Genomic DNA, 23,539 nt, shown 5'->3' on the forward strand with positions numbered 1-23,539 from the left:
TCTCTGAGGCCCTGCTGGCTTTGTGAAGAGCAAAGAAAGGGTGACATTATCAGCAAAATTGTTTCCAAAAAACCCTACTGGGATAAATTTTTAAACAGAAGTTATAACATAGGAATCATTCATATTTTGATAAATCTAGAAAATTCTTGGCATGTAATATAAACAATAAATTATTTCCTGCTGGAGGAAAACTCACTGGAATTAATTAAACTTATACCAGGCATAAAGTTTACCTAACACATAAAAACTGTACTTCATTGAAATAATTTTTATTTTTAATAAGTTCAGTGGTTACAAAAGAGTTGTGTAACAGTTTTAAAGATACAGATTTAGTGAACTTTTTGAACTGCTTGCTATTTGAATAATAAAAGTCTAGAGATTAATAAATGGTAACAATTTTGCAGACTTGAAAAAGAGCTGGACAGTCATGCATGCAGCCTGTGTCAGCACAAAAGAATGCTTCTGTATTGTTCTTAAAAATTTTCTCTGAGGAAAAAATGTTCCTCTTGATACATACATTCTCAGTAGTTACATTTTCCCTTGATTTGCAAGTACGATATTTCCAAATATGATCTGTATTAAAAATTCCAGATATTGTGTCAACATTTAGAATATCTTAAAGGAAAGAAGAGGTGGCTAGGGTAAAGCTGAGTAGTCACAAGTGTGTAGGAGGATAGAAGTATAATAGTAGTATAATATCTATGAGCAACCAAGAGGCTACATTCTGCTCTCAATTACTCTGGCATAAATCTAGAATTACTCCTTGGAAGTTCAAAGTTTCTGCTGCAGATTTACACCCATATAATGAAGAACAGAGTTCAGTTATGTAAGGGTGGGAAAATCAATTTGGCCAGAATGTAACTAGCCTGGAATGCAGATTCTAATAACAGAAGGAAACCTTTTCCAGGTCAGAAAGAAGACTGCGCACTGTGTATCCATCCCTCTTTTATTCTTCCCTTCCTCCTCCACCATCTTTAGCTAATATATTCAAGCAAGTACAGACTCCTGCTCCTTGCATTAGCATCCCATGGCATTAGGCATTGGACTGCTTCAGTTTTACTATGTAAGGCAGAATAAAAGTGCTCAGGTATGTTAGAGTCAAGAACTTCCATAGAAAGCTAAAAAGAAGTAGTGCAATATAAGCAACACTGGCTGCATTATCGTTTAGGCAAGTAAAATAGAAAATTATGAAATATAAAACCAAAATAATGGGATATTGGGAAAATTTCCTAAATTGAAGCAGGTTTCAGAGAAGACCAGAATCCTTTGACAGGTTATTGGAGGAGATTTTTTGAATAGTCTTCTAGTTACAGATCTCAGTGTTGCTCAGGTGGTTTGTACTGCAGAAATTGTAATGCTGTGCTGTAATGGTTTCTGAAAAGAAAATAAAAATACTGCCTGCACATCTTGTTCTTATTCTGCAGAATATTCCCTCACTGGGTACAGAGAAGGGAATGGAATGAAAAATAAAACTTTCAAAGAGAATATAAGAAAAAAATAAAGGAATAGAAAGGAATAATATATGGAATCTAATTATATCTTTTCTGAACTGAGAGACTGCACTGTATGTCTTGTACTTGGCCTGGAGGAGGGAATCACATGGTTTTGTAGCAATAGAAAATCTTCCTGGATCTATCAGCAAAGTTACTGAAAAGTTACAACAATACAAAGTATTGTTGGCTGTGATTCTGCATGAACATGTAATGGAGACATTTTCTGCCTGAAGACATATCTATCTGAAGACAATACTTTCTACCTTTGTCACTATTGAAGGTGCACATGCCACCACTGACATTTTCACTAGTGGCTGTTAACTTAGGTCTTGCTGATTTATACCTAACAATGTCTGTTTAGCTGGATGCTTCAGCTAAATAACCAGATTAGTGTCCCTTCTGGTTTTGATAAAACTGTGCTTTATTTGTAGCTCATCCTAGGGTTATTGTAGGTGGAAAAAATTATTTTGGCTTTCTGTTTTATTTTTTAATTTGTGAATGCTGATGTTGCTTTTATGGCTGCCAAATGCTTATTACATATGTCAGTTCTAAAAGCCCAAGTGATGGATGAAAGCTGGGAGAGGAGTTGGATCATTTATCTCCCATCTAGCCCTATTCTTGCACTTGAAGGTAAAACCAATATATAACCATAGCTTTTATCAATATGAATATTATTTTTAATATAAATATTAATATCAATATTACTATTAATATCAATATCAATGTTAATATTAATATTAACATGCCACATCTGTAAGGTAATATTTCTCCCCAGTATACAGAGAACCAGGAAGGAAGCTTCTAACATCTGCAGGATTTGAAGTTATTTTTGACATCTGTGTGCTATTGAGGGTTTGATGATTTCTAATTTTTTTTTTTGTGAAAGATAAAACAACCCAGGTGAATTGCTCAAAGCACATTAATGTCTGTCTGACATGTTAAACATGTGTACTCATGCGTACATAAAGATAAACACAAAAGATAAAACCATGCATCTATAGACAGACTAGTGGTGAGGAAATACAGTTTGCTGACCAGGAAAGCTGCTATTGTAGTTTACTCTTAGATTTTTTTTTTTTTTTTTGGGATGACACAAGGTGTATGGTTTAGCATAGATGGGAGATGTTTAGTAATGAAAAACAGCAGTTCCTTGACACTTACCGATCAAAAAATTGGAAGGTTTAGTCTAGTGACATACAGAACCCATTTCAGAATTTGGCCTGGAGCATGCTCTGATCACAGCAGAATGGAGAAAGGCACAAGCTTTCAAGGCTCTCTGTAACAAATGTTCACATATGGCCAACAGGAGATAGAGGCAGATGGTTGAGATTTTTAGTATGTGCATTAGGCTAATTTTTAGCTGAAAGAAAAGAGCACCCACTTCACAGCTCAACTATACGTGGTCGAGGTTTTTCATTCATTGGCACAGAAGGCCTGTCTGCTTAATATTTCACAGGTGGAGGTGCGTGACCATCTCTGCCAGAGTTCCAAGCTGGTCAAGCACAAGACGGGATCAGGAAAACCACAGTGAGTGTAGTGATATGCCCTGGTGAGGGAACACTGTTGAAAAATGTGGATTCTATGTAGTGTTACCATAACTCCTCAATAATGGCAAATGGCACCAAAAAAATGGTTAAAAAAGCATGTCTGTTTATCAAAACAAAAGAAAAACCCCAGAGTGACTTCAAGGTACAATATCTGTTCATGTAACAACTTGAGATGCAAAATAAAAGTACTGGTCACAAAAAAGATCCAGCACTCAGGATGCTGCCTCTGACCATTAGCAAGAGGTGATGTGCAAGGGAGGTGTGTGGCAATGGGGCCAATAAAATCATACAATTATTCAAGTTGGCAAAGACCCTTGAGATCATACAGTTAAGCTGCAAATTTAGCACTGCCACGGGGAGTAATGCTTCACCAGTACATCCACCCAGCATGAGAGCTGTGTAAACACCAGATTTTCTGATGTGAATTGTGGCAGAGAAGGGGATATAATGGTGATCTTGTAATGCTTCACCAAGATCTAAAATGTTTCTTCATACTTGCTGCTGACATGCTATGTTTGCCATGGGAAATCTTGCCTTTAAAATGAATATCAGTATCTCCTGATTTAATGCAAATCACAGGAAATGTAGGATAAAAACAAACTATTTATGTGGTTAAAGAAGATGAAAATAAATAATATGGGCATTGTAAGAAGGGTTACTTGATAACAAAATTAGTTATGATGACTATCTGCAAAGTCCAACAGGAAACCAAAAATATTGTTGGGACAATTCCACTATACTGATAAGCAGTGAGGAATAACAGGAAATAATATGCAATAATTAATACTTAGATCAAGATCTGGAGTAGCAGATGGGTAGAGGTGGTATAGCTATAGTAGGTGTAAACTGTGGGTGATGCAACTTGGCATTGAATGATTACAGTCTCAAAGCAAGAAGGAAGCGCAGACAGTCGATCATGAGTCAGAAGTGCTCCTCCAGCTGCAGTGCAGCTTGCACTTGTTGAAGGTCAAATATCAAAGCTAATCCCTTAAAATATATCCATCTTTGTTTTCATGAAGTATTCTCTAAGTATTTATATAGTCTTTTTTTAACACCTATTGGTAACCTTTCACTCCTAACAGTTTTCATGATTGTGGAAAAAAAGTGCTCTTTTCTTCATTGCTGTCTAGATACACTTTTGGCAGATAAAGTTTTCTTCATATCTCCTAAACTCTCTGTGCAGTAATTTCCACTGACTGCAGGGGTATCTGCTGGTGATAGCAAAGCTGATTGACTTCAAAGACTCTTACCGTTGTTGCTGCTCTTGGCCAAGAGACTGATCATGACTGTAGCAGATGTTTCTAAGCTATTCTTCTACAGTAATTTTTTTTTTTAATAGACTAGTGGGAACCTTATGTAGAAGTTTTTCACTGCAATGCTGAAGTGAATGCCAACATAACTGTGATTTTGAAACCCTCTATCAGATCTGCAGTGCTCATAAGAGGAAAGTTTCCTGCAGATGAAAGCATAGGTTTGCCACTCTGCCAGCCACCTGATGGCAGATAATCAGCAGATTCCTTCCTGCTTAGTCTCAGTTTTTTTATGGGTTATTTTTTACAGTTTGTTAGGATATTTCATAGTAAGTAAAGCAAGTAAATTTCTCTGAAGAAATTTTGGATGAAAGTTCTAAACAGTTCACACTTAGTATCAAGAGTCAGAACAGCTTTGATTAACCAGAAATCTTGCCAATTTCCTTCTCATCTAATTAGGACTTATAAATGTTTCCAGAGCATAATGAAATATTCCACCAAAATTTTAGGGCATATGTGCATTGGGAAAATTTTTTTCCGGGGGAATCCGTATTGAAAGCAGTAGTGATTGCAGAGAATTTATGAGGACCATTTTTCAAGGGGAACATGAGATAATTTGAGCTTTGGTCAAAATTTCAAATGGAACAGAACTTCTTCCATCAATAACATTATTAAAAACAGGTTAGGAATTCTATTCCTCACCACTGACACTGAAAGTAATGTTATCACTTTAGAGCTTAATCATGCATTCTATTTTGTCTGTTTTTGTCGTGTCTACCTTAGACATTCCTTCCAGCAGTTCTACAAGGAGTTGAAGCACTTAATTACCCTGATAAGTGGGAGAAATGCTGTTTGACAATGCAGCACTGAAGTCATGTATCTGTCATGTGCTCTATGATAGAAAAATGTAGGGCAAGCAGTAATTCATAATTCACCAGGGCCTACCAAAAGTGATACGAAGCCAGAAATCCTGTCAGAGGAAGAAAGACAAATTTGGGAGGAGAGAACTGGAAAAAGGCAAAGATACCTGCCAGTGTCCAGAAGGATACTGGAGAAGCCAGTGTGCCTGCTATGACTGTGTCTTGGAGAGAGTAAGGATAGAAAAGCTGCCACTTCAATCCTTAGGATGACTGGTTAACTTTCTGACCAGTTTATGCTGGTTGTGGGCATTTCCTCATCACCTGCAGTTCACATCAGCTTTGAGTCTTCAGCATTTGTTTTTTGGGTCATTCGCTTAGAAAAGAACAAATAAATTATCTTTTTTATTATTATTTTTTTTCCCTTTTCCTCTTCCACCTCCCAAAGAGAAAAGCTGATCCTTTCATTAAGCTTTTCCAGCTGGCTCTGTGGTCTAGCCAGTAGATCAGTATGTAAATACTTACATAGTGTGTTCAGTTGCTGTCAGTTCTTTCTTACCCTTATAAAATTTTAGTTTATGTTTTCCAATCCTGTAGTATTTAAGCTCAATTCCTTTAAGCCAAATACTTCATGATTAAATTGAGTAGACAAGAAGAAGTAACTGATTTTTAACCCACACAGATTTATAATAAAAAAAAATGAGTTAAGAAAAAAAGTACTGAAGACCTGTATAGACCTGGGAAGGTCATTTAGCCTTATGGTTCCACTTGAAAATATTTTAATATACCTTACATACTTTACAAGGTGGTATATTACACATAAAGGTATAAAATCATCTGATGGAAGATGCTGCAAACGTACACATGAATGAAAATTATAGAAGAGCACTTCACTTTATCAGTTAATGCATTCAAACCCTTGAATTCCTGTCTGAGTTTTGAAAGGCCAGATTGTTCAGACAATAAAACTATATCCTTATTTAAAAGTTGTCCTCTTTGAAAAACTGCCCCAAACATTCAGCCAAAGCAGAAGGATTTCCTTTAGGAAACCGGATGCACCTTTTTCTGTGACTGTAACTGGGCTTTGGATTCTATATATTTTTGAATACAAAACTGTTAACAACAGCAGTACCTTACTCAGTTGCATTACATACTTGCAGATAGGATTAAATGCTTGTTAAATGTATCTTGCCTTGTGTAGAGTCACCTGATTTGTGTAATAACAAAAATCATGTCCATAGAATTATGCTGTGAACATGAGTCAGAGCTGAAGGATTTGTTTCATCAGTACGTGACAGGTTGAACCTACTTTGTTACACCAAACACACATGTGGTGTGCATCGTACTTGCATTATTACAGTTTAAACCTTTCTTTCTGGAGTAAATGAATAAATCGTATTGGTTCAGGTGCCTTCAATATTTTAGTACTACTGGTCGCTTTTTCAAGAGTTGTCTATCCCCAGCTGGGGAAAACTTTCTGCTCAACCTGAAATTAGTGAGCACAAATTAATGTGATTGTATCAGCACATTCAAGTTCACTGTGAAGTTGGCCTGGCTCATGTAAACTCTATACACAGCTGCTACACCAGTGGGATGAAGTGGGGAAACAGCTCAGAACAGAGCTCTGAAGTCTCTGGACCCCTGACATTTCCTGTTTGACCCTGGACACACGCAACAGCTTCCTTGTTGAAGATCATAGAGCAGAAAGAGCAAACAAGTATCTTGGCTCCACTTTTGAGGCAGGTGTGCCCTCTCTTGATATTTCCTGTGCTCTGGGAGACTCTGCCAGCTGTCTGTTCAGTTCATGTGAACAGTTTGTCTGAGGGCTGGGGGTGCAGAAGGGGAGCAACCTTCGTGGGGCTTGTACTGGTATCAGACCCAATGAAGGAAAGGAAATGTATGCTGGGGGGTTGTGCTGTGCCCAGTTATTTCTATTCAGTCCTGAGAACAAAAATTCACCATTAACATTGCAAATGACTGATACCTTCTTTTATGAAGTAGTTTAGACTTCAGGTGTGTCTGCTCCTGCTATTTGAAATAAATATTACAGGTTTTTTTAGGATGTAGGAACTATTGTTCTGAATGCATATATACTCTCCTACATTGAGGTACAGATCATTGATATAATCTATAAGTTGTGTAAAAATGTTGATTGTGTGACGCTTTCACAGTCATGCTTTACAGCCAGATTGAAACTGTTTTATCAGCAAAAGCAGTGGGCCTACCTTAAACATATCACTGGAACTGCCACTACCATTGACAAAACTACTAAAGATTGTGTTTTGAGCTTCGCTTTGTTTCCCATTTTTTGCTTCCTCTTTACATTTTTATCTTCTTTTCTAGCATCCCATTTGAAATGTTAGATTCTATTTTTTTTCTCACACTTCTGTTTTCTTCTAGCATCCTCATAATTCTCCAACCTTTCCTGCACATCATTTCCCTTGTTTCAGGACTTTGGTCATGATCTGTGTTTATCCTCCTGAATTCTGAATCCAAATGATGTCCCCTACCTGCCTGGCTGGAGGATGTCTACTCTCAATTCTAAGAGGATAAATTATAAACTTACAGTTTGTCTCTGAACAATGCTTAACCTGACCTGTTTATCTGCAGTCCCTTTCTAGATATATCAGTTTCATGTAACCAAGAGAATATGTGTGTCCCTTATTTCTGTCAGTCATACTTTTTACTCACTGCTTTCTCTGTCTTGACTGTAATGCTTTTGTCCCTCATGCCAGACAGTCTGGTGTTATGTTTGATTTCATGTAACTCCAGGTTATAGCCACAGTTTGCACCTTCTCCACTCTTACTTTCTTACAGATACACCTTTCTTCTGTTTGGACATTATTCACACATATCTAAATCATCCTCATTTTGACTTTAAGTTTTCCCTGTCTGCCCTGCTTGAGTCATTTAGCTTTCCACCTCACAGATAAGGAGGAAAATCCCACCAAACTCACACGTTGGGCTTGATGCCTGACAATGTGCCTTTCTTTGCAGCTCCAACTTTGTGTTTTCCCCATTATTCCTTCCCTTACAGAATCTTCAGATACCTCAGGGTCATCCCACCACCACCTGCACCTGGTGACAGTTTGTGTATGTTGTCCACAGATGCTTTATCCTTTCCTCTTCGTGTGGAAAACAGTTTATACTGAAGCTTAGTTGTTAAATATTCTTTCCCCCAAAATAGCCTTCATAAAACCCACATTCACCATGAGGTACGCAAGGGCCTTTCAAGCAAAAATTGTAGCTAAGTGATTTCTAAGAGTAGCAGATGTTTATCTCTCTTTTTCTTAGAATTAGAGAAAAAAAGAAAAGGAAGACTAGGCTTGTAGTTGCATCCTTAATTGCAGAGCATAATTGTTTTCCTCCATTATTTTTCATGATTCCTGCGAAGAATCTTGCGTGCTTTTCTTTGCATCTTCAGTAGACCAGAAGAACTTCTGTGATTTATCATTGTACAAATTCTAGGTAGATGAAGTTGATGGCCCTTACTTGGTACTAGCTTTAAAGTCAACATGTAATGAAGAATTTTTTTGAAAGAGTAGCAGTAACACCAGTCTCACATCATTGTTTCCAAATCCTGTTGGTTATGCATTACAGATGACTCTCTCCTAGTAAGTTTACTTACTTATTACTTTCAGGGTTTCTGTGCTGGGAAAATGGGTTGCAAAAGAGACTGTGGGTATCATGACCTCATCATTCATATTCAAAAGAAGATCAGCAAGATTACCAAAGTGCATTACTTTGTAAAATTATAACCCCGGGAAGTAATAAGATTCAATTACATTTTTTTGGCAAAGTTCTTTTTAAGAAAGTATCTGTCTCATGGCTGTAGTTTATTCTTTGTCTTGATCATTGGGTAACAGTTCTCATGATGATTTTTCATCTTTTCAAACCTTGGAAGAGATAAATCCCCCTTTTCCTGTGGTCCACTTCAGTATTTGCATATGTGTATTTTCTGAAGTGTTAACGGTTGTGCCTAAGAAATCTAAACTCCTTACACATCTTCAGTGCTCTACAATGCTGGAGAATGAATGCAGACTGCACAAGGAGCTTTATTCCCTTTTGCTCTGCAGAAGATCTGAAATATCACACTGAAAATGAATATTCCAATGATTGGAGCAAATAGATGGATCCTGTGGGCTGAACTTGCCTAAAATGCAGTCTGCAAAGCTTCACAGGGCAGCTATCTCTGTACATTCTTGCACAAAAACCATTGCATCTATTGTTAGTGGTGGCAAAACAAACAAACAAAAAAAAAGGCAAATAATCATAGGATGCTGAAATGTGTTTGCTGATTCTCTGTATTCTCACTTCAAAACTCAGGCCTATTACTACAACAGGTCAAATTCACTCCTACAAACCACAGACAAGAATTGGAAAATTTGTAAGTCAATACAGAGACCTGAATTTATGTACTGCATCAGTGTGATCTTTGTAAATTAATGATAGAGGACAATACTGCAGGTATCACCAGTTTATTCTGCAAAATAATTTTTAAACACAATCTAAGATCTTTTCAATCTGCTTCTCATTTTCTTTCTTTTCAATGATTTTTCTAATTTTTGCCAACCTTGTTTTGAGAACATAAAAGTCCAGAGGGCTCTTATTTTCTCTTGTGCTTTTATCAATGGTGGTAATAGTACATACTGTTCAAGGAAGGCATAATTAATACCATGTAGTATATTGGGGCAGAATAAGTCAAGTCATCTTATGTTTTATTTTGTAAGATGTAGCAAAAAATTCCATGTCTATAGTGCTGGATGATAAAATCCCATAGGAGTTGAACAGGGTGATGTTTCTGCACAGGTTTTTCCTCATGTCAGTTTTAAAGGATATAGGATTTCAAAGGAATTTACAGTTGTTCTTTTAAGTAAGTGTTTATGCTGCTTAACAATTTGGACTGTCCATCATGACTCATTTTGGAGCCTGCTCTGCTAGCCTTACTTGAATTTCCATGTGCAAGGATTTGAGGTTGCCAGAAAGAATATTTCTGTGAGCAATAAGCATAAATGATGCGTTGGCCACAGACTTCATGGAGCTTTCAATGGTTTTTAGAAAGGGAAGTGTTAACGCTGAATAGATGACGTTAACACCACCACTAAGAAAGAAAAAAAAAAAAAGAAAAAGAGAGTTCTGAAAGTTGTATTGACCAAATCTTCTGACAATACTTGTGATTCTCCTATATCCTGCTCTCTGTTTTTGTATGGATTTTTCATAGCACAGACGGACGCTACCCACAGTGTGATTCAGTGTCTGTTTCTAGCAACACTCTTGCACGATTTTAACCTGATTTCACGGGAGGAACAGAGAATGAAACACCGTAGCTCATGGCTGTCAGCAGTGAAAAATAGCCAGGAATCAGACAAACAGCTTCATTGCTGAGATTATTTCCGGGATGAAAACTCGTCCAACAGCTGTTTGCTTTGGCCACTACTCAGGTCCTTTTTTTTAAACAGAGAAAAAAAAAAAGGGGTTTTGTTTTGTGGGGTTTTTTTGGTTTGTTTTTTTTTTTTTAAAGATGTGGGCTGGTTATTTATGTAGTCAGGAAGAGGTCTCTGCTTCCAGTGTTGTGGTTTCTGAGCTGTTTTGACAGTTGGAGTACGGGGAGGTTTTCTCTCTTCTCTCTCCCCTTTTCTACCATCCTTCATTCACTTAATGCACAGACCTGGAATGCTGTAGGAAGAAGAGAAAGCAAATTTATGAGTTCTTTAATCCCAGACAGGCAGCTCTGTGGCAGTTACCTTCAAGAAAAGTTCACGCCCCAAAGGAGCGTTTAGTCTTACAGAGCCACTGACTCACTGAGCAGTGCGTGTGAGTGGCTGCGAGGCAGAAGGGGAGAGATGAAGGGAAAATTTTGCTTCCTTGTGAAACTCCTAATATTATTGTTTTAAGACTTTTTGAAAAGATGACTGCTACTTTTGTTTGAAGCATTTGTTCTGAAATTGCTGAAGCTGGAGTCTACCAGACTGAGGTCAGAAGCATTTTCTTTGGCAGAAAGAAGATACTTTTATAGAAGCCATGCCTGTGCTTGGGGTTGCCTCCAAGCTGAGACAGCCAGCAGTAGGGTCAAAGCCTGTCCACACTGCCCTCCCGATACCCAACCTTGGCCCCGCCGGCTCACAGAAGTACTCACCAAAGTCTTTGGAGCTTACAGCAGCAGAGAGCTCGATGCTTTCTTGTCAGCTTACATTAAAGTCAACCTGTGATTTTGGAGAGAGGAAAACGCTTCAAGGAAAAACCCAGGAGATTGAAGATAGCAAGGTTAGTTGTAAACTTTACCTGTGGAACTCAAATGTTGATTTGCTTTGAAAAAATCTTTGATACAAACTTTGTGCATGCAGAACTTGGGGGTAAATGAGTAAATAGACTTTTACTGTCATCACTGAACTCCCATAGCAGCCTTGAAAATTTGTTTTGCTCAGTGCTGCTGTCTGAATAAATAGTCTGTTTTTAAATGTTAGTGTTATTCACTTCACAGATGAATTTTGATAAGGATCAGTAGAATCATAAGGAGAGAAAAATCATTCTGGCACCCAGTAAACAGAGTATTTAAAAAAAAAATCTTGGCAGCTTTATGCTATATTATGAAATTTAAAAAGATCTCACGCCCACACTTATTCCCACAGGGAGGCTCTTGTAAAATAAAAACATGCAATTGATTTTCTTTTAAATTTTCAAATGATCTGGCTACTCTTGCTGCAGAACTGCTGAACCAGAAAAACAGCTTCTTAGTGAAAAGTACTTGTGCTTTTCTCTTCAGCAAAATAGCTTCTTCCTAGCCCCTATCTAGTCCAAATTCAATGTGATTTAAAAATAAAAGGATTATCTGAAGTAGGATGCCGTAGTATTTTTTAGACTGCTTAGGGTTTTTTCTTTTGTAAAGGGATTATTTTTGGGTCCTAATTAACTTTTTAAAAAAAACTTCTGTTTGATTTTCAGCTAGTCTTTCTGTTGTAGTTGAAAAAATTTTTCATGCTTTGTACATGAGTATCAAGTCCCTTCTTGTCAGCAGCATATATTTCTGTAGAACTTTCAGTCACTACATTATGGCTGCATGTGTGGTTTACACAGCTTCAGCAAGCTGTGAGGCTACTTCCTCTTGCTTTTCTAGTACTTTTGGTTTGTGGAACTGATAACCACACTGCAATTAAACATATATTTTTATTTGTATCTTACTTTGAAAGCACTTAAATGCCATTAGAGTTGTTACAGTGGCAAGAGGCACATAATATATGCCCTTGTTTTTTCTTTGTTTTTAGTTAGTGTGCTAACTTATTTACAGAGAAGAAAGTTGGTTTTGTGGTTAAAGCATAGGGTTGGGATTATGAACATTTGATTTTCTTTTTAAACCTTGCCACATATTTACACATGAGAATTTAGTCACGCCACTTAACTTTCTACTTGGAGTTTTCTGTGTCACATCTCCCTGTCTCCCAGAGATGATGCATTGCTGGTGTCAGATATCCTATACAAAAATGTAAAAAAAGCTGAAAACTGTTCATCTCTTGATAACAAGTGATGAACAGCCCATTTCTATAACATGAGTACAAAGATAATGCAAGTTTGAAGATAGTAAGTTTTCAACACAGTGCAATTCTCGCATGTTTACTTATTTTTAATAGTAAACATACTTTTTTTTAAAATTATGTTTCTTAATGGGCATTCCGTGAGAAGTAAATTAGATTTGCAAATACTATTTTCCAGGAAAAAAGCAAAAGGTTACATTGGCTGCTGAGAAATGTTTCTTGTTTACTTATAAAAGTGTGGAGAAATATAAGGCATCTTGCCTTCAGTATTTATACCACTTGGGAGCTATTAGTAATTAGTGTGAGACCAACTGGGAGACATAGCCTTCCAAGGCATCTGGTCCTGAACTCTGCTGAACTCCTAGTGAGTAAAGTAACAGCCTGGATGGACACAAACTGTGGTACCAATTTGCCATTTAATTGGTTTGACAATAGCTGTCATCTCAGAGACTGTATTTCTAAAGAACAAAGAGCAGACCAACTTCCCAAAAACAATCACCAGCCATGATATCCTTCTCTATATATGCTCTCAAGAGAGGCTGCTGAGCAGTTTTAAAAGATAATCCATAAAGAGTAAGACTAGGCTGTGCACATGATGGTCTCAAAACTTTCCCCTGCCAACCAGATTCATAGAAGTGCTATTTTCTTCATCAGTGATGGAGATCCATACCACTTGGGTAGCCTCAGAAATATGTGTAGGTTATTTAAACAGTAGTTCTAAGCACAGATCTGATGGAGTTGTTAGAGTTAATATCCTTCAGGTTTGCTGAAAAGATGCAAGTTCTTCACTACATGTTGTGTCATCCCAAAGCTTGACCCTTTGTGAGTGCTGGTTCCAATAGACCTAACATTATTCCATGTGAAACCTCTGTGTGACTTTTGTATGTAATGCTGTACACTGGGACTCTGTAACTATAAAAATGGTCAGATAAAAGGTTTTTCAATCAAAGTGTAGTTAACACCTAGTCTGAGTTTCCAACTCATAGTAAAATCTAACATATTTATTGTATGCTTCTGTTATATATATAATTTCATATAAGGCAGCACTGATTTTAGAGGGAAAAATATGGATCTCTATCTGCAAGAGACAGTGGAAAATATGAATTAATCATCTAGTTAACTTTGGCTCTTGTCTGCTGAAAACAGTGCATTTTGCATTGCTTAACTTTGGTGTTTTACATTTGTTGCAGTGCGGGTCACAAGTTTTCTCATCCTGTCTGCAAGGCACTTAGATTGACACGTGTAGTCACTGTAACATATCCTGTTGCTATTTATTAAGTGCTAATAATTCTAAAATAAATTTGGGTTATGCACGTCAATACAGTAGGTCATTGCCATCCAGCTGTTTCCTCTATGAACTTCACTCTCACCAAACCTGATTGTTTGAGACTTTTGTCACTTGTGTTGGCTTTCTCACAAGGTCAAGGCTGGTTGGGGATACAGCGGCAAACCTCAGTTCTCTCTTCCCTTGCTGTTTCTCTCATCTCACACAATTTTGTTGCATTTGAACATGTAGTCTTGGTTGTTTTCTTGTTTGTGGACATGATGAAGTTTGAGGTTTAATAAAAGTGATATTGTCATAAAAACTGTGGTAGAAAAAGTTTGATGTGATTATGTTTACCTATCTTCTTAATTGTATAGAACTTACTTAGGCTTACGAAAGCAAATAGTAAGTTGCTAATGATTTAAATTATTCTGTGTGCAGTTTATTCAAATGCACTCTTGTTCCAGATTTGCATAATTTATGCTTTGGTACCTAAGTATCATACAACATGTCCATCTGCTTTCTTGCCAAACCCACTAATGTTTAGGCTGACTGCATGAACACTTTATGATGTGAATAGTCATGCAAAATATTCTAACACAAGTATTCAGAACACATTCTTTTTCCCTGAGTATCATATAGACAAAAGTTTATTCCTATATATGTACACAGGAACAGACTCCAGCTGCTGGATTCATGAGGTGAAATGCTGGCTGTCTTTGAAGCAGATGAAATTTTGCTGTTCAGCTGGACCATGGAGTATTTTTATGCAAAACCATGTCTGTAAACACCGCTATATTTTCTAATATTTTTCTAATTGTGGGTAAAGTATTATTTATAATGCTTGCAAAATAAATCATCAGATCATGGTAGGCTACTTTTTGATACTGTTCTAGTTCTAGAATGAGTCACTAAATAGTAACAAAGAGAAAAAATATCCATTGATATTGTAGAAAAGTAAATTAAATAATGAATTAAAACTATAGGAATGAAGAAAGACTTTATTTTCAAAACCGTATTTTTGATCACTAAATCATAACTCTTCACTATATTATTTTAAGGGTTGGTGTTGAGAGGCTAGGGGCCAGACTGTTCAGTTGTGTCTAGAAACAGGGCAAGGGTCAAAGAGCACAAACAGAAGCAAAGGAATTTCCATTGAATTTCAGGGAAAAAAATTCTTTACTTTGAGGGTGACAGAGCACTGGAACAGGATATCCAGAGAAGTTGAGGAGTCTTCTTTGGAGACATTAAAAACTGTCTAGATGCAATCCTGTGCAACCTGTTTTATGTGAACCTGCTTTAGTAGGGGGGTGGATGACAGGATCTCCCTTCAGTGAGTCTGTAATATTGACCTGTGGGAAAATGCCAGTGGCAGTAGTGTTTTACTCCAGGTAGTGTTTAACTTCAGCTATTCTCACAGATTTGATGGTGTAGTCACAAGTGCAGTGCCATGAATCCTCTCCAGCACAAAGCTGTGCAGCTGCCAGGAGTCAGCAATCCCAGCAGGCACACTGGTCTTCTGGTCTGTCTTCCTGGGGCTGCTCCTTGTAGTGCTCTGCTTTATGTTCCCAAAGTCTTCCTCCCATCATTTGACTTCCTTCTTTCAAGAGCCCTATACCATCATTTATGCTTCCAAAGTGAATTTTCTCTGAGATTAATATATTAATTGTGGTGTTTAGGTTGTATGACTTGGATGATAAGATTTTAGCCTTATTCCTGATTTAATTAATTCCTTTACTGTTGTATTATCGTTTTTTTGTTGTTGTTGTTTGTTTGTATTCAGTTTCTTTTTGTTCATGCTATCTCTCTGCTGCTGTCTGCTTTATCTGCTTCTTCCTTCCTCTTGGCAGACATCTTTAAAGGCTACTGAATATGACTTATTTTTCTCTGTATCCCCTAATCAAGTCTTCCTGTCTTGCCTACAGCATTTTTCATATCACTGTTTATTATCAGAAAGTGCTAGTCGGCCTCCCCAGCTGATCTAGTACACATATATAAACCCAAAACTTTTCTAGATATCTCAGTTTTGGGGGCTTATAGTAAGATCCTAGTAGTATGAAGATACTGGTATCCAGAGGATGAATAGGCACTTGCTTGTGAAGTCCCTTACAGGGTCCAGCCCCACTAAGTTCATTATACAATTCCATTTTTTATACAGGGAGATCTTAGGGGAGCTCATGAAATTGATCTTCTGCAAAGCCTTCTGGAAGAAATTATATAGAGTATTGTGTGTCCACCTGAGTAAAAAGACACAACTAACTTCTCTAGAGCAAAGAAATCTGAACAATTAAGATGGGGAAGCTGTCCCCAGTAAAACATCAGGACAGAGCAGCACACATTGTAATACCTAGGGAGCATGTCCAACAGAGAATGGAATCCAAAACACTTAGTTGTACCAAGTGAATGTTGTTAATCTAAAATTAATGCCAGTGTCAAAAAAAACAAAGTAAATACTTTGATCTGATTAGGCAAAAAGCATGTGCCGGAGCTGTTAAAGTGACTATTAAGGTCCATTTCATTTGGCATCATATCATTGCATCTCAGTTTTATTCTGAGAGTTTCTAGTGCCATTCAGCCAGCCCTTTTGCACTGGGTCATTAAAATGTGCATGGAAACCTTTCATTTTTCCTTCATCAGTTTTAAGTAGTTTGTCAGTGATGTGGTAAATCCTGCCCATCACAAGACACCAAACTGGGAAAACAGCTAGACTCTTTTATAAAGACAGATCTCAAGACAAATATTTTTGTTTTCCATACATGGGTGGAGCTCCTGGTCACGTCAACGGGAGTGCTGTGCACATTGGAATACCAGATGTGTGCCATAAATGACTTCCATATCTCTGTCTTTCCTCAGCTAACCCTTCCAGACCACTTACTTAGATTTCATGTGACTCTTTCCCACCATTCCCCAAATCTCCCCAAAGCAAGGCATCTGTTGCAATCACACATCTTTGACTTCTCAATTTCTTGGATACGTTTTTGTCTGGTCTCTGAGGGCCAAGCTCCGCTGAGTTTCCTGATGCACTGAATCTAGGGAACAAAAATAAATTACTTTCTTTCCCTATTTTGTCATACCCTTCTTTTTCTCAGCACTAGTGCCCTGGGGGTATCTGCCTTGTGGGTTGGCAAGAAAAGAGGCTGCTTATTGTACCGAGTGTTTCATTTACAGCACTACAGCCAAGGCAGCAGAAAGGGCAGCAGAAGCAGCCAGAAACCGCCTATCTTCTCCCCATAGTGACTGCTAGTGATGGGAAGCCAGCAGTGTTTCAAAAGCATTGAACTAGCTGCCAGAAATTCAAGTCAGCACTGTGGACACCTGGGACTATGTGTGTTTAAAATTCACACAGCCCCAGTGAAGCCAGGACAGTTGGCAGGAGTTCAGATTGTCAGCTTCTTGTCTAGTGCTCTGAATTATTTCTTTATCAAACAGATAACAGTGTCTTAATGTGATTTATGTATCCAGTACCATCTGTCTATGCTATATTATAACTGATTTAAGAGCTTCATTCTGTATGAGCTTGGAGTAAATTTCACTTTTACATGTTTATTTTCTAATGATCTGTGTCAAGCACATTTTCATAGAGTTGAGATAAATGTCAAGTAACAAAATACAAACTCTTAAATCTTTTGTGTTTGTGAACAAATTGTATTGAATGTAGATTGAATGATATTTCTCATTTGTAATTTGTAATTGGGATCATGGATAGGAGGGTATTCACCAACCCGAGCTTAAGACCTCTGCCTAAACTTCCACTGCTTTCATGTTACTTCTCTTACAAAATAAGAACATAGAAGTCAACTTATTCCATATTAATTGGTGAGTTGTGAGCTGGTATTATACATCATCAGAAAACAATCACACTTTCATATTACATACGTGCCTTCTTGGGGATTTTCTGACCAAACTATTCAGTAAAAAATATTTAAATATTTTTCTCAGAAAGGTGAGTGTGTCTGCAGGATGATGCACTGTGAATCCACCAGCAGAATTGAAGCAACCCAGCAACGTTTGGTTGGTGTAACACTCTTGCAGCCTCCTGGGATAATCTGTTTTTCATAACAACAAATGGAGATAAGTGGTCTCCATCTTCAGACAAAAATAATGGGCTTATATTGTACCCAAGGAGGTTTTAGTTAGGCCTTAGTAGAACTTCCCAGCCATAACAGTAGTCAAATAGAGGAACTTTGCTTGTGGAAAATATAGTATCTCCATCACTGGAAAACCCAAGGTATAAAACCCATTTGCCAGTCATAGTATTATTAGCAGTGATCCTTCATTGTGCAAAGGAATTGGTGACAACCTTGGTGGTGTTCTCATTCTCTTTTATCATTCCTTGATTCAGCTAACTTCAGGCACATGGTAATGAAACTACGCTTCCCTAGGAACCTGAGCTGACAGCACCGTGGCCCATATAGATATGTAAGGACTCACTTTGGAGACAGATTTACTTCCTTAGAAAAAGTGCCATTGTGGAGTGTGGGTGTTTCCAGAGGCATTGCACTGAAATATTGCAGTTCCTGTTGTTTCCCAAAAGCACTGGTAGGGTGTTCTTGAAGCCCAGAAAGCTAGTGGCTTGCTTGGAAACACTCATTTCCCTGGCATATCCACATTGGAGTGTCCTCATGCCTCAAATGCCTGTGAGACAGTGGAGTGTCTCTTGGGGATTCAATTCTTTATAGCAAGGAACACAGAGGCCCTATGAACTTAAAAATCCTTAATTTAAAATCCCTTCAGGAGCACTGCAATTAATATTTCTTCCAGTTGCATTTTATAGGGAATCCCTAGAAGATAGGAGCATCCCAGATACCCATCAGAGTGTGGGGTGCCACTAAGATCAGGGAGTTAGGTTGCACTGAAAAACATTTCTTCTCTCAAATACAAACGATGTCCTTTCTGTGGATTTTTCTGTTTATTTCAACCATGCTTTGATCCTAGATATTTTTACTAGATTGATGTCCTACTATGACAGGTAGTGTGCATGTCTGTAACAGTCAGTCCAGCCCTGTAAAACATATGGCTGTATTATACGGACTGTGGGAGAAAGGGAAAAACATAAACCCTATAGTGCAGAAGGAAAGCAGAGATTAAAAGGAAAATGGATGATTTTCCCACACTCAGGCTGGGACTTTGTGGCAGGACTAGGAATTTCAAGTCATATATATCTCAAGTCTCAATCTCCACATCATAACCACAAGCCTATCCTTTGTCTTTTCTAAGGGATCAGTTAAGAAAGAAACATCCAAATAATGAGTTATTTTTCCTGCTTGCCTCATAAGGACAGTTTGGCTTTGTCATCATTTTTATGTCAATAGCTAGCCTAAGTGTGGGCCCAGCTATGAGCTGAAGGTGGAATTTTACGTCAGGAGACATATTCTCTTGATTTTGATGTATCCAACCACCATAACTAGTGCAATTTATTAAAGATGCAGAGTATTTTGTGCCCTTTGTGAGGCAGTATAACACTCATCAACGGCCCTGTGTGTAATGCTGTTGATAGACTGTTGACTTGTTAAATATGATGTGGAAAATCTAAGTATTTGTGAAGCAGGCCTGTTTTGAAGAAAAATTGCTTTTTTGGGTACTAATTTGTGCCTTTGAGTATGCTGCCTAGCTTCTTTGTAGCAGAAACTTGCATTTAATAAATAAGTTCACTAACAGTGTGAATTACAAATGAGAACTGCTATTTTTTTTTTACTAACTGTTCATTCTGGTCTAGGTCCACTGTCTCTTTTTCTCTACTATACTGGACTAATTTTTGAGTCACACAGTTTTTCTTGCACTTGCATACAGGGCACGCAAAGAGTAATTCATTTAAATCAGCTCTGTGTTTCACTCTGACCTGATTCACAGGATGTGGTCTTGGAGGAAGCCCATGCCTTAACAATAGCCTTTTGACAAGTGAGGGTGTTTGGGGATTAAGCTGGAAGAGGAGGAAGCATATATCTATTCTCAAACCTAGCAGTGGACTATTTTGTGCGAATCTTCACTTGCCCATGATGTTTTTAAGGTCACAGACTTTCCTTTTTGTTTTTGCTGGCAAGAGGATGTTGGCTGAAAGATAGAATAACTTCTTTAAAATTCAGAAAAGGAATGCAGAGTGTTTTGTCTGGTAAATGCGAAGGGATAATTCCCTCATGTGAGATGTGCAGATTTCTGATGGCTCTTGTGTATGTTCTGTGTAAATCAAGCTGAAAGAACTTGGAAAATAAGCAAATTGAAGGGAAGCATAATTTTGAAGTGGTTAGAGGTGGATCATAATATTTCTGGATATATAAACTGAGAAGGTGCCAGCCACTAAATGTACCAACTCTGCATAAAACATGAGAGAATTCGACCAAATATAATATTAGTATTGTCCTAACCTACTTTCAGCATGACATTTGGTCTGACTTATCTTTTTAGTTATATTTATTCCTTGTAAACCTTCCTTTGCTGCTCAGCCTTTCTGATCTTAATCAGCAGAAAGCATTTCATCCTTCAATATATGTCTCAATAGTTGATCAAAATATTTTCTTCAGGTGGGACTCTCCAATTGCAGCAAATTTGAAAACAATTTAGAGCAAAAGTAGTTGTTGAGCTCTCTCTTGTGTTTTCCATTTCGAATTCTCTCTCTATGACAATTTTAACACCTGGCTTTGTATCTTGTTGATGTTAAGCTCCAAAAGGTTTGGCAGTGAAAGCTTCCTGTTGTGCATCAGGATTTAAATTACAGGGCACGAGTAGAACCATCACAGCTTGGTAATGAGCATGGCCATGCACAGAAAGATAATTTCCTAGCAAGTATTGTAAAACATTTGACCACTTTCATTAATCAGGAAATGCTGCGTGGCTCATACATGATTTAGGGGTGAGTAAGACATAAGTCAGGGTGCAGGATTTTTACTCACCACTAGAACAGTGAGATTTTTCTGGCAACACATCTATGCAGTAAACAAGTTGGTTTCTTTTTTTTTTTTGTAAGCTGTCTTTGTAGTGGAAATAAATAGGCATTAAATAAGAATGTGAAATAACAAATAAAAGTTCAAAAGCAGTTTAGAAATTTCCTCAGCTGAGCAGTCTGCCTGCTTTCATCATTGCTGGCCAGTTCACCAGCCATAGACAGAGTGCTGGAAGGAAGAGCTGAAGGAATCTGTTTCTCATGAAGGAGCAGCACAAATCTGAAAGCTTGAGAGCTGCAGGTTCAGATTTTCTTTTGAAATGCTTCTAAGAGGGAGTAAGACTGAGCAACTCACATGGGAATTCACAATCTAGTTTCATTTCTGGTTACTGTCAAGTACCTCCTTGAAATCAGCTCCTATGTGAAATGGCAATAATGAATGGATTTTTTTTAGAGTGCAGTTGTTTCTCGGCTAACTATTAATTGATTATTATTTTTTTAAATTCTGAAGAAATAATCTAATTAGCTGCTTTTAAAAGTGTTACTATCACAGAAAAATGATGTTTTTTTTTTTTTTACCTAATCTGTTACTGATGTTTTCAGCTTCCTGTCAGGCTAATAATGCATCCATTCTTTTTTCCTGCTTGTAATAAGAATACACCGGTAGAAGGTACTTTATATATAACATGCATTTTTTTTTTTCCTGTATGACTTTGTAATCCTGACAAAAATAAGGAGAGAATAACAGCTTCTTTGCTGTTTCCTTTACCTTGCTGCAGTATCACTCTGAAGACTGGTATGGTTCTGTATTATAAGATGAAACCTAAGAAATAGGTTGCTCCACAAAGAAACTATTGTAATGATTGACAGTCAAGGACTCTGTTGATAGGTGATACCATCTCCAGATGTGGGGGGCAGGGGTTTAATAGAGTCTAATTTGCAGATCTTTCTCATCCAGACTTCTCTTATGCAAGAACAAGGTTTCTCCAGCTGGGTGTTGGGAATGGGTTGGTGTTTGTGTTACTGATGAAGGAGAGCAAAGCAACCCTCCCCATCTGTGACAGCTATGTCAGTCACAGCCTTAAAGAGTTTGGGTTTATAAGATAAGCTATTAACACAAGGGAATGGGGAATAAAAGAAAAATGTGTGGAAATGAAAACAAGGCTTTCTTCCCAGGGCCCCACCAAGTCAGTGCAGGATTTTTTCTGAGTTATTCAGCCTTACTAGTGGACATGCTACAGAGATGTAGAGTACGGAGGGAAACTGATTAAGAAAAGTTTCAGAAAAGGGAGCATGCAAATCTCAACATACTGAGTACCAGTGTGTTGAACTGAATAATGTCATTCAAAAATTATTTAAAGGTGATTTGGCAAAAGAAAAATAATATTATATAGGAGATTCAGCTCAGCAAAATAGATACTGGATAACTCAGACCTCCTAAAAACAAGGGGATTATGGAAATATTTACATCTATGGAAAATATTATCCCTTTTTTCCTGGACAATTGATAGCCTAATTTATTTGGGGAATGTTTCAAGATTTAATTTTAAAATACTTACATAAATGCCAGCAATGAAAGAGTGATAGTAGTCCCATTTCAGTCTAAGGGACAAAACTTCACTTCCCATTAAAAATTTTATTTTGTATGACTATAAAGTCAGTATTTTCAAAAATAATTTTCGCTCAGATGTATACTTGTCTCTAAAGGTCTCAGCACAGAGTAACACAATTCACAACATCATTTCAAGATAAAGAAGTTATTTTGTCCTAATTAATTAGAGAGAAATATTATGTATCTTCGTCAAGCCATAAATCAGTGTCATATCCAAGTGTTGGTCTTTTGAAAGGTATAGGTGAATATTGGTTCCTGCCATATTGTAATTGTCTATTTGTAATTTAGTCCATTTCTCATAATATTCTGCATGGATACAGTAGTTAACCTGAACTGAAGGTTGTGTAGAGGCTTTGTACAATGTATGAATACTGCCACCATTTCAAACCAACAAAACATTTTGGATCATTTTGGAAAAGGCTGGGGTATTACTTCACATAGATTCACTGCAAGGCAAAGTGTAAGCTATGGATAGTTCCTTAGCTGCTTGGTAAGATTAATGTGGATTTATCACTAGCTGTGTGATTATGTAACTACTTTATTTTCTTTTAATGCTGAAATATTTTAAGAGAAATATTCAAGTAGAGCCTTAGATACAAAAATAAGAAATTCCAAGTACAACAGCACTCTTCTACAACTACCTTTGGTTTTCTTATTTAGACTTTTGGAATGATGATATTTAAACTAATATTTCATACAATTCTAATTGGATACTTAAGGACTGTGTAAATCAACCTAGGTTTGCCCCCACATTTCTGGAGTAGCAGGATATATCTTGGATATGACTCAAAGTGTTAAACCAGCAATTCATTGACTAGATTAGTACAGCTCTTCTAAAGCCACCATGAGATTTAATTTTTTTAGCACAGAGATAATAAATGTAGCCTTAGCATTTTGGCACTAGCAGTGAATCCTATGTAGAGTGAAATCACTATACATATTTATTCTATGGTCCATATTAAATACAGAGATGGATATTTGGGCTCATACAGATACCTGTTAACATTTATCTATGTATTTACAGAAGTTTAAAGTGAATGTGGAAGGTGGTTTAGAGATGCATACATGTATGTTACACATGAGCACATATATTTACATATACGTCACATG

At 37.3% G+C, this 23,539-nt stretch overlaps 1 protein-coding gene across 2 annotated transcripts in view; it reads left to right on the forward strand.

The window, feature by feature from the left end:
• The first annotated feature begins 11,168 nt into the window (after positions 1–11,168).
• NAV3 (neuron navigator 3) overlaps positions 11,169–23,539 on the forward strand; it is a 247,066-nt gene continuing 234,695 nt past the window's right edge. For both annotated transcript variants that reach the window (XM_062492048.1, XM_062492049.1), the window contains exon 1: positions 11,169–11,411. In XM_062492048.1, the coding sequence (XP_062348032.1) occupies positions 11,169–11,411 (243 nt within the window). The remainder of the gene's footprint in view (positions 11,412–23,539) is intronic.

This window comes from Cinclus cinclus, chromosome 4, assembly GCF_963662255.1.
Source record: "Cinclus cinclus chromosome 4, bCinCin1.1, whole genome shotgun sequence".
Classification (NCBI taxonomy): Eukaryota; Metazoa; Chordata; class Aves; order Passeriformes; family Cinclidae; genus Cinclus; species Cinclus cinclus.